The 12,241-nt window shown below is 50.5% G+C and overlaps 1 protein-coding gene across 2 annotated transcripts in view; it reads right to left on the reverse strand.

The window, feature by feature from the left end:
• LOC100074104 (palmitoyltransferase ZDHHC11) overlaps positions 1-12,241 on the reverse strand; it is a 51,743-nt gene that overhangs the window by 9,703 nt on the left and 29,799 nt on the right. For both annotated transcript variants that reach the window (XM_029054111.2, XM_029054109.1), the window contains exons 5-8: positions 11,678-11,802; positions 5,792-5,947; positions 3,278-3,381; positions 1,135-1,190 (exon numbers count right to left, since the gene is read on the reverse strand). In XM_029054111.2, the coding sequence (XP_028909944.1) occupies positions 1,135-1,190; positions 3,278-3,381; positions 5,792-5,947; positions 11,678-11,802 (441 nt within the window). The remainder of the gene's footprint in view (positions 1-1,134; positions 1,191-3,277; positions 3,382-5,791; positions 5,948-11,677; positions 11,803-12,241) is intronic.

The following is a 12,241-nucleotide window of genomic DNA, read 5'->3' on the forward strand; positions in this document are numbered from 1 at the left end:
CGCTCAATAAATACTACTGAATGAACTCCCAACATGCAGCCCTGGGACTCCAGTCGTTCTGAAGTGAAGAAGAAAGGGATCCACCCTTTTACTAGATTCAATCATTTATTCTCTGAGGAATGGGGCAGTGACAGCTTACTACAGAGAAGCAGCATGGTTTGGTAAATTGAGCTTAGGCCTGGAAGTCAGAAGGCCATGGGTTCTAATCCTGGCTCTGCCACATGTCTGCTGGGTGACCTTGGGCAAGTCACCTCACTTCTCCGTGCCTCAGGGAGCAGCGTGGCTCAGCGGAAAGAGCCCGGGCTTGGGAGTCAGAGGTCATGGGTTCGACTCCCGGCTCTGCCACTTGTCCGCTGTGTGACCGTGGGCGAGTCGCTTCACTTCTCTGGGCCTCAGTTACCTCATCTGTAAAATGGGGATTAACTGTGAGCCTCCCGTGGGACGACCCGATGACCCTGTATCTCCCCCAGCGCTTAGAACAGTGCTCGGTACATAGTAAGCGCTTAACAAATACCAACATTATTATTATCTATAAAATGGGGATTGAGAACGTGAACCCCACATGGGACAGGGACCGTGTCCTACCCGATTTGCTTGTAATAATAATGGCATTTATTAAGCGCTTACTATGTGCCAACCACTATTGATCCCAGAGCTTCGAACAGTGCCTGGCACAGAGTAAGCACTTACCAAATACCATAATGAGTATTACTATTGCTTTTGAAAGCCCCATTCAGGGTGGAAATGGGCTGACAGAAAGCACAGGGATGGCAGCTTTTCTATTTCGGAAGCAGCTGGCCTAATGGATAGAGCTCTTGTAGTGGGTCGAACACGAAGCTGGGAGTCGGAAGGCCCTGGGTTCTAATTCCGGCTCCGCCACCCGTCTGTTGTGTGACCTTGGGCAAGTCCCCTCACTTCTCCGGGCCTCAGTTATCTCATCTGTAAAGTGGGGATCAAGGCTCTGAGCCCCCTGTGGGACAGGGTCTGTGTCCAACCCGATTACCTTGTATCTATCCCAGCTCAGTACAGTATCTGGCACACAGTAAGCACTTACCAAATACCATTATTATTATTATCATCACCATCATCATCATCATTTCACAAAACAAATCCCCTTTCAAGACCCAGACGTACCTGCTTGGAGATGACATGCTTCTGCTCTTATTCAGAGAGCATCTTAAAGACCAATCCTACAAAAGAGACAAAAGATTGGTTAACATTTTCCTCTCTCACTCCATGCCATTCAGGGCTTGGCGCCGGGGAGCGATGGGAGGAAGTGGGAGGCCCCAAATCTTGCCCTCCACCGGGAAAGGCGAGACCTGCTCCGGGAGGCAGAGAGCGGCTTTTCGTTTCACCGCTCGAGGGACGGGGGTCGGCGGAATCAGGCTGAGGTCGGTCCACCGGCAGCGTGGCTTAGTCAGAGGACCTGGGTTCTAATCCCGCTCCGCCACTTGTCTGCTGTGTGACCTCGGGCAAGCCACTTAACTTGGCTGTGTCTCAGTTACTTCATCTGGAAAACGGGGATTAAGACTGTGAGACCCAAGTGGGACCACCTGAGTACCTTGTATCTTACCCCAGCGCTTAGAACAGTCCTTGGCACCCAGTAAGCGCTTAACAAATACCATCATTACTATTATTAGTTTTAACCCACCCGCTCCCGACCCCCATCCTCTTTAAGTGAAACCACAGAAGTATTTTCAACTCTGTGGTCTTCTTTTTTTTTAATGTCACTGATGAAGCGCTCACTACGTGCCAGACACCGTACTCAACTCCGGCGTAGATACAAGCTAATCAGGTCGGACACAGTCCCCGTCCCACACGGGGCTCCCAGTCTCCGTCCCCATTGTACAGCCGAGGAAACTTCCCAGATGAGCGACGTGACTCGTCCAAGGTCACACGGCGGACAAGAGGTAGGCCGGGATCGGAACCCACGGCCTTCGGACCCGATCGGCTAGAACGTGCCGATTCTCACGTCTTCTTCCTGTCTGTGAGGCTGGAGGGAGTCACCCATGCTCTGTGGGAGGGAAGGATCCTGGGAGTCAGAGGGCTGAGTCACTTGGACTGTTCATTCATTCCTATTTACTGAGCATTTACTGTGTGCAGAGCACTGTGGTAAGCGCTTGGGAAGTACAATTCAGCAACGAATAGAGACGCTCCCTACCCACAGCGGGCTCACAGCCTAGACTGCTGCTCTGATCCGCACAGATACCGTTTCTGGGAAGTTCCATTCACAAACCGTGTGGGTTACGCAAGCAACGTCTTGTCTCTCGGAAAGACTTTTAATAAGAATTTCTAGACGAGAGTTGGCACGAGGACTCCGCCTCTAAACACCTGTATTCACACTTTCCCTAGGGATACCGTTGAATGAGCACTGAGGATGAAACCCTCTCCCACCCCCATCCTCTTTATATTCGGAAAAATTCACCTCTCCCACACATTTCCTTAATTAGAGCCGGCAGCAAATGCAAATGATAGCTTATTTTCAATGGGATTCTTTGTAGAAATTGTTTACCTTGCGCTTAAAGGCAGCCAATTAAGAGATTTAAGGGAGCTAGGAACAGTCATTTCCGGGGTAAGCTACATCTGTTTATAAAAGGCATTTGGTTATTTTCAGAAGGGTAGATTCCTCAACCTGGGAAAGGTCGGAAATCTTTCAAATGACCTCTGCGGCGGCGCCAGTCACGGAGGAGGCCGCTCGTGTTTTCAGGGGCGGAAACGATCCCCGGGGACTGGGAAGGGGACGAGGGTGGGTGGTGGTGAGGGTGGACACTTCCGTCTGGAGCTGAGGAGCGCGGGGGCGGGAGGAGGATGGGAGAGACGATGTTAGACTAAAAGTTGAGGCCCATTTTCAACAACAGACAGTCCTTGGAAGACTGTCCTGTGACCACATTTGGAAAGCCGGTTCGTCTCCCGTCTCTAGATTACGAAAGGCAAGATCTCTTATTTGAGTCCCGAGAAGGGGCTGAAGCTGCCGACCACCTCTTGGACGCTCTTCGCTCCGTAAAACCTGCTCCAAGAGAATCTCGTTAAAAATCCAACGAGTTTCTCCAGGCAAGGTAGAAACAATGGAAAGTCATTAAAAATCTCCCAGGTTTATCGTCCTGTAGGGAGTTATTTGATTTACAACACTGCCCAGCGAAAGGACTGGGGAATAGAGTTGAGTCAGAGACTGGATAGGGGACAGTCCAACAAGTCCCTCTGTTTCTTTTGGAGCTGGAAGTTGGGCCAGGAAGGGCCGAGGATCGGGATTTGGGAGACGCTTTGGACGTGGTCCTACCTTAACGCCATCAGCCTCGGAGCTGGTCTCTTCCGCCTTGTTTCTTTTCTTTCTGGACCGCCGGCCTTGTGTCATGTAATCAAAGGTGCTCAGCTGTTTGCCCACTGGAAAAGAGAAATAAAGAAGGAGGAGGAATCACGGCTTCACCTCGACCCTGGCTCCCGAGCCTCGTTATTCTAGTCCCTCTCTCCAGAGACCGAAGAGATGGTAGAGACCTGGAGAGACCGTCTCGTTATTCATTTATACGTCTATTAACGTCTGTCTCCCCTCTAGACCGTGAGCTCGTCGTGGGCAGGGAATGTGTCTGTCGTTGCACTGTACTCTCCCAAGTGCTTAGTACGGAGTTTTGCACACGGTAAGTACTCAATAAATACATCCGAAGGATTGAATTGTTGCCGCAATCCGGCATTTGCCGTACTCAAGCCTTTCGGGCTTTCTCCTGAGCTGATGAGTCTGTCGAACCGACCGGACTCGCCCCTTTCGCATCCTCTTGTCACCTCCTTCTCCTGGGTACTTGTTCAACGCCTACTGTGTGCTGGGCATGGTGCTAAGCCCTGCTAATCGGGTTGGACACGGTCCCTGGCCTACATGGGGGTTCACGGTCTTAGTCCCCACTTTACGCAGGAGGTTACTGAGGCCCAGAGAAGTGAAGCGACTTGCCCGGGGTCACCCAGGAGGAGCCGGGTTTAGAACCCAGAGCCTTCTGACTTCCAGGCCCTCTTGGAGGAGGTGTTTTTTAACTAGGGCTCAAAGGCCCGAGCCTTTGACACACCTCCGTCTTCTTCACGTTGCCGATCTGTTAAACCACCGGCTGCTCTCCGGAGAGACAGAACAAACCCAATTAGTTGCTACAAACCCTTTCCTACTGCACCGTCATCAGACTGAGGTGCCGAGCTTTATCTGAAGCTCTTCTTTCCTATGGCAACTAATCAAGAGCGGTAAATATTATTTCCATCTAACCTCGACCCGCGAATCGCCTGCCGCGCCCCAAGCAGTAACCCAAAAAACTGGTTCAGAGCCAAGATAGATAGAGCTGATTCAGAAAGAAATTAATGACCCTACCTACCTTGGAATATTTGCAGAAAAGAAAAAAAGCTCTAGGAAAGAAAGTGGAGAGGGTGTTTTTAGAGCTGCAGCAGGTTGGGGAGAGAAGAGATCCGCCCTTGGGACAGAGTTAGGAGACCTGAATTCTAGTTCCTTCTCTGCCACTTGCCCGCTGGCTGACCTCGGACAAGTTACCCAACCTCTCTGTTCCTTAGTTCCCCGATCCGCACGACTAAAATTCCTGTTCTCCCTCCTTCTTAGCCCACGTGGGAGAGGAACTCTGTCATCATCACCACCGGTGGTATTTAATGAGTTCTTACTGTGTGCAGAGCACTGTACTAAGCGCTTGGGCGAATACAGTACAGCAGAGGCGGTAGATATGTTCCCTCCCACAGCGATCTTACAGTCTAGAGGGGGATGCTGATAATAATACTGTTACAATTATGGTGTTTTTAAGCACTTACTATGTGCCAGGCACTGGACTAAGCGCTGATATTACTATCACTACCGCTACTACTAATGATGATAATTGTGGTATTTGTTAAGCGCTTACTATGTGCCAGGCACAATGCCAAGCGCTGGGGTGGATACAGGCCCAGTCCCTGTCTCTCAAGGGGCTCGTAGTCTTAAGTCCCATTTTACAGAGGAGGTAACTGAGGCCCACAGAAGGGAAATGACTTGGCCGAGGTCCCACGGCTGACAAGGGGCAGAGCCGGGATTAGAACCCGGGTCCTTCCGACTCCTAGGCCCGCGCCCCAGCCACTAGGACACGCTGCTTCTCAGTTCAAGAAATATGAATAATTGATCAAATAAAGCTTATACATATAGTAATAATAATGATACTGCTAAGCCCTCACCGTGTGCCTGGCGCCGTATCAAGCGCTGGGGTGGAACCAGGCAAATCGGGTCTCTGTCCCACTTGGGGATGACCGTCTTAATGCCCATTTTACAGACGAGGGAACTGAGGCACAGAGAAGTGAAGGGACCTGCCTAAGGTCACCCAGCAGACGAGTGGCAGAGCCGGGATTAGAACCCATGACCTTCTGACTCCCAGGCCCGGGCCCTATCCACTGTGCCACGCTGCTTCCCCTATACCTCAGTATTTTGTCTCTACCCCAGAGCTCGATGCAGCACCACAGTAATAATAATGTTGGTATTTGTTAAGCGCTCACTAGGTGCCGAGCACCGTTCTAAGCGCTGGGGGAGACACGGGGTCATCGGGTTGTCCCGCGTGAGGCTCGCGGTCTTCATCCCCATTTTCCAGGTGAGGGAACTGAGGCGCCGAGAAATTAAGTGACTCGTCCAGAGTCACCCAGCTGACAGGTGGCGGAGGCGGGATTAGAACCCATGACCTCTGACTCCAAAGCCCGGGCTCTTCCCACTGAGCCACGCTGCTTCTCACTAGTAATACTAAGGATAGTAATCGCTTAATAATAAGAGGAGTTATTGCTCTTTAAAAAGGCTACGTACGGAGGTAGAGGTGGAAGAACAGAAGGTGTCCGAGGAGGAAGAGGCTTGTGACGGCCAGACACAGCGTGATGGCGGCCACCAGCAGGATCCCGGCCGCTGTGCTCTCCACAGGGGCCAAAGGGAGGAACATCAGCCATGTGTTGTTCCGAAAAATTCCTAGAACAGAGAACGAAGGAGCTTTTCCAGGGGGAGAGGACTACTTTTAATCACCGTCTGAATCCCGGTTTTACTTGGCAGAAGGCTCTTCCCCCCCGCCCCCCACGCCTCTCTCCCACCTGACGCAGACGGCGTGGCTTATGTAGAAACCTTGAGCTGAGAGAGTTTGGGTTTCCTGCAAAGCGTTCTAAAAATAACAATAATACCGATGACATTTGTGAAGCGCTTACTATGTGCCAGGCACTGTTCTAAGCCCTGGGGTAGAATACAAGTTAATCAGGTTGGACTCAGTCCTTATCCCACACTGGGTTCACGCTCTTAATCCCCATTTTCCAGATGAGGTCATGGAAGCCCGGAGAATAATAATAATAATGATGGTATTTCTTAAACGCTATACGCCAGGCACTGTACTAAGCTCTGGGCTGGAGACAAGAGAATGGGGTGGACCTGGCTTTTAATCCTGACTCGGCCGTGGGCCTCAGTTACCTCATCCTTAAAATGAGGGTGACGAGTGTGAGCCCCACGTGGGACAGGGACTGGGTCCAACCCGATTAATTTATATTCTACCCCAGCGCTTAGAACGGTGCTTGGCTCGTAGCGCTTAACAGATACCATTATTATGATCACGGTGGAGGAGGTTGGGTATTGTTCTGGAAATCCGACAGACAATTAATCTCCCCCGCTTCATAGCCTTACTGAAGCCACATCTCCTCCAAGAGGCCTTCCCGGAATAAGCCCCCCATTTCTTCTTCTCCCTCTGTATCGCCCTGACTTGCTCCTTTCTTTCCTCCCCCCCTCCCAGCCCCGCGGCATTTATGTACATAGCTGTACTTTATTTATTTGTATCGACGTCCGCCTCCCCCCATCTAGACCCACTGGGGGCGGGGGACGTGTCTGTTTATTATCGTAGCGCGCTTTCCCAAGCGCTTAGTACAGAGCTCGGCACACAGGGAGCACTCAGTAAGTGAATGAATGAACGAGCGAATGCACAGTTTCTCCAAGTCACCCCGAAGGGATCTGCCTGGCTCTGACCCGCTTTATTCTGGCTCAGTGGAAAGAGCACGGGCTTTGGAGTCAGAGGTCATGGGTTCAAATCCCGGCTCGGCCATTTGTCAGCTGTGTGACTTTGGGCAAGTCACTTAACTTCTCGGTGCCTCAGTGACCTCATCTGTAAAATGGGGATGAAGACTGTGAGCCCCACGTGGGACAACCTGATTCCCCTGTGTCTACCCCAGCGCTTAGAACAGTGCTTGGCACATAGTAAGCGCTTAACAAATACCAACATTATTATTATTATTATTATTATTATTCATCCCTGTTTTAAGGAGTATCAGCTCACGGATGCAGGAGACTGGATGGAGAAATCTGTTCAAGCAAAGAATAATAGTAATAATGATGTTGGCATTTGTGAAGCGCTCGCCATGTGCAGAGCACCGTTCTAAGCGCTGGGGGAGATACAGGGTCATCGGGTTGTCCCACGTGGGGCTCACAGTCTTCATCCCCATTTTCCAGATGAGGTCACTGAGGCCCAGAGAAGGGAAGTGACTTGACCACGGTCACGCAGCTGACAAGGGGCTGAGCCGGGATTCGAACCCAGGACCGCGGACTCCCAAGCCCGGGCTCTTTCCAGTGAGCCACGCTGCTTCTCAAGAAGGGAAGAGCCTCTTCCAGGGAGCGGTCGATCAGGTTGGCAGGCCTCTCCGCTGACCCGCAGGGCACCCGCCTCTGGGCGAGGAAAAATTGGCGCGTTCGCACCTCCGATCGAGCTCCGCTGGGGCATCTGTCGGAGCCAGACGAGGACTCGATTCCTCCGACTCCTCTCTAGGCAGCAGAAGCAGCGTGGCTCAGTGGAAAGAGCCCGGGCTTGGGAGTCCGAGGTCATGGGTTCGAACCCCGGCTCCGCCCCTTGTCAGCTGTGTGACTGTGGGCCAGTCCCTTCACTTCTCTGGGCCTCAGTGACCTCATCTGGAAAATGGGGATTAACCGTGAGCCTCACGTGGGCCAACTGATGACCCTGTATCTCCCCCAGCGCTTAGAACGGTGCTCGGCACACAGTAAGCGCTTAACAGATACCAACGTTATTATTATTAGGCGGCTAACGAGCCATTTGGTAGCAAGAGTTTTAACTCGCACCATCTCGCTGCCAACCGTTCTCCTGAGCCGTCCGAGAATCGTCTTTTGCTTTAGTCAGGTCGTTAGAGTAAATAATAATAATAATAATCACGATGGTATCTGTAGGAACTTATTACGTGCCAAGCACCGTTCTAAGCACCGGGGCAGATACGAGTCCCATGTGGGGCCGACAGTCTTAATCCCATTTTACAGACGAGGGAACTGAGGCACAGAGAAATGAAGACTTGCCAAAGGTCAGGCAGCAGACAGGGGGAGGAGACGGGATTAGAACCCACGTCCTCCGACTCCCAAGGCCGTGCTCTTGCCACTCAGCCACGTTGTTTCTCTAAAGTAAAGGCCCGCGTGGGGAGAAAAAGGTCCAAATGAGGAGACCAGTGGGTTGACTCCAAAGGACCAACACAAATGAAGGGGAAGGTCCGGAATCGGGAAGCTGTGTGGCCTAATGGTGAGAGCCTGGGCCTGGGAGTCAGAGGACCTGGGTGCTAATCCTGACTCTGCCGCATGCCTGCTGTGAGACCTCGGGCAAGTCACTCTGCCTCAGTTTCTTCATCCCTCCGCTCTAGTCTGCGAGCTTGTCGTGGGCAGGGAATGTGTCCCTTTATCGTTGTATTGTGCAAGCGCTTAGTACAGTGCTCTGCACACGGTAAGTGCTCAATAAATACCTTTGAATGAATCTACGAGATGAAGCTGAGAACCGCTGCAGTCTTTACTTGATATTTCTGTGCTGAATGGGACAGAAAGTAAAAGTAAAACAGAGACGGCTCAGGGGGACGGTTAGGAGTCAGGGCCCTGTGGTTGGTGTTTCCCCGCCATTTTTGTAGCGGCGGGTTAACCCGAAACCCGCCTGCAACTCCACAACCTCATTATCTGCTGGACGTTTTAGGATGCCTGGGCTTTCGGGAAAGCATTCCCTGGCACACGGAACTTCCTGGAAACACATCCTAAACGCTTCCGTCCAAGTTCCCCACTTGTTGAGAGAGAAGAATCTCCCGGAAGCTCCGAGGCGCTCGCTCCATCTTCCAAGGGGGCTGGGAAAAGCCGACCCAATGAAACCGAACCTATTTACGGAGTCGCCTTAGAGCCCGGGCTTGGGAGCCCGAGGTCGTGGGTTCGAATCCCCGCTCTGCCACCTGTCAGCTGTGTGACTGCGGGCAAGGCGCTTCGCTTCTCTGTGCCTCAGTGACCTCATCTGGAAAATGGGGATGAAGACCGGGAGCCTCACGTGGGACAACCCGATGACCCGGTATCTACCCCCAGCGCTTAGAACAGTGCTCTGCACATAGTAAGCGCTTAACAAATACCGACATTATTATTATCTCAAGAGCAGTAGAGTGCCCTTCGAGACCGTACGCTCGCTGTGGGCAGGGAATGTGTCTGTTCATTATTCTGTCGTACTCTCCCGAGCGCTTAGTACAGTGCTCCGCACAGGGTAAGTGCTCAATTGACCGACTGACCGGCCAGAGCGAAGAGCCAGAGAGAAACCGCCAAGGAATCACTTCTCTCTGGGGTTGTCCAAACATCTCTTTGGGACGAGGGGATGTGTCCGTTACTTCTGTTGTATTGCCCCGTCCCCAGCGCTCAGTACAGTCTACAGTAGTAAGCGCTCAGCAAATACCATTGATCGGGCTCCCCCCTTTTTCCCTCTGCTCCCTCTACCCCCCCCTTCACCTCTCCGCAGCTAAACCCTCTTCTCCCCCCTTTCCCTCTCCACCTCCCCCTCTCCCTTCCCACCCCCTCGGCACTGTACTGGTCCGCTCGACCGTATATTTCTTTATCACCCTATTTATTTTGTTTATTTTCTTTAATGAGACGTACATCGCCCCGATTCTATTTAGTTGCCATTGTTTTTATGAGATGTTCTTCCCCCTGACTCTATTTATCGCCACTGCTCAGTGGAAAGAGCCCGGGCTTTGGAGTCAGAGGTCAAGGGTTCGAATCCCGGCTCTGCCACTCGTCAGCTGTGTGACTGTGGGCAAGTCACTTCACCTCTCTGGGCCTCAGTTCCCTCATCTGTAAAATGGGGATTAAAAGTGTGTGAGCCTCCCGTGGGACAACCTGATGACCCTGTATCTCCCCCAGCGCTCAGGACAGTGCTCGGCACCTAGTAAGCGCTTAACAAATACCAACGTTATGATTAACCCAGCGCTCAGAACAGTGCTCTGCACATAGTAAGCGCTCAAATACCAACACTATTATTGTTGTCTGCCCGTCTCCCCCGATTAGACCGTAAGCCCGTCAAACGGCAGGGACTGTCTCAATCTGTCGCCGACTTGTTCATCCCGAGCGCTTAGTCCAGTGCTGTGCACATAGTAAGCGCTCAATAAATACTATTGATTGAATGAATGAATTAGTAGACTGACAGGAGTTACTCAGTAATTCGGCTTCTAAGATCAGAACTTGTTTGTTTAGGGGGAGGGAGGTTTGCCCAGGAGATAGGGGCTATCTCTTCAAAGCAGGTCAAAGGCTCTTTCATTAAAAAAATGGTATTTGTTAAGCGCTTAGTATGTATTTGTTGGCATTTGTTAAGCGCTTACTATATGCAAGAGCACCGTTCTAAGCGCTGGGGGAGATCCAGGGTCATCGGGTCGTCCCACGTGAGGCTCACGGTTAATCCCCATTTGACAGATGAGGTCACCGAGGCACAGAGAAGTTAAGTGACTCACCCAAGGTCACGCAGCTGACAAGTGGCAGAGCCGGGATTCGAACCCACGTCCTCTGACTCCCAAGCCCGGGCTCTTTCCACTGAGCCACACTGCTTCTCGGTATATATATATATAATATAATCACACAAATTATATATTTATATGTATTATAATATATTATATATTACATATAATTATATAAAATGATAGGATATAACCATATTATATTGTTACTCTCCCAAGCGCTCACGCTGTTTCTCTGTATATATATATAATATATAACGTATACAATAGGATCACACAAATTATATATTTATTATAATATATTTATCATAATATATTACATATACTTATAGGAAATGATATAATATAACAGGATTATATTGTTACTCTCCCAAGTGCTCACGCTGCTTCTCTGTATATATATAATATATACAATATAATAACACAAATTATATATTTATTATAATATATTTATCATAATAAATATTACATATAATTATAGGAAATGATATAATATAACAGTATTATATTGTTATTCTCCCAAGCACTAACGCTGCTTCTCTGTAGATATATATATAATATAATCACACAAATCATCCGTTTATATTTATTATAATATACTTATTATAATATCTATGACATATGATATAATTATATAAAGTGATATAACCATATCATACGGTCACTCTCCCGAGCACTGACGCTGCTTCTCTGTATATATTCAATATTTACCATATAACCACACAAATTATATATTCATATTTATTATAACATATTTATTATAATATACATCACGTATGATATAATTATATAAAATGCTACAACAGTGTCACACGGTCACCCTCCCGAGCGCTACCCGCAGTGCCCCGGAGGCGGTTCGCACCCGGTAAGCAACACCGGTCGGTGGATGGATTCCGGGAAAAGAGGTCAGGAGCAACCGAGGGCCACGTACCTTCAAACTGGGGGGCCGTACGCAGTTCCATCGGATTCACAAAGTGCTGGATAAAGACATATAGGATGACGATCATCACGAAGACCACCCCGACCACCGCTGAAGCCACGGAACTGAAGAAATACCTAAGCGAGGGAATCGATCGATCCGTCCGTCAGTGGCCTCTACCGGGCCCCCGCTACGTGCCGGGCGCTGAGCTCTTGGGAGAGCACAGTACCACGGGATCGGCGGACGGAATTAATAATAATGTTAACGTTGGCATTTGGTAAGCGCTTACTATGTGCAGAGCACCGTTCTCAGCGCTGGGGCAGACACAGGGGAGTCGGGTCGTCCCACGTGGGGCTCTCGGTCTTAATCCCCATTTTACAGATGAGGGAACTGAGGCCCAGAGAAGCGAAGTGACTCGCCCACGGTCACCCGGCCGGCAAGTGGCAGAGCCGGGATTCGAACTCACGACCTCTGACGCCAAAGCCCGGGCTCTTTCCACCGAGCCACGCTGCTTCTCTTAGAGAGGGGCGGCTTGGCGTCGCGGACAGAGCACGGGCCCGGGAGTCAGAAGGTCGT

The sequence above is a fragment of the Ornithorhynchus anatinus genome, chromosome X3, assembly GCF_004115215.2.
Source record: "Ornithorhynchus anatinus isolate Pmale09 chromosome X3, mOrnAna1.pri.v4, whole genome shotgun sequence".
Lineage (NCBI taxonomy): Eukaryota > Metazoa > Chordata > Mammalia > Monotremata > Ornithorhynchidae > Ornithorhynchus > Ornithorhynchus anatinus.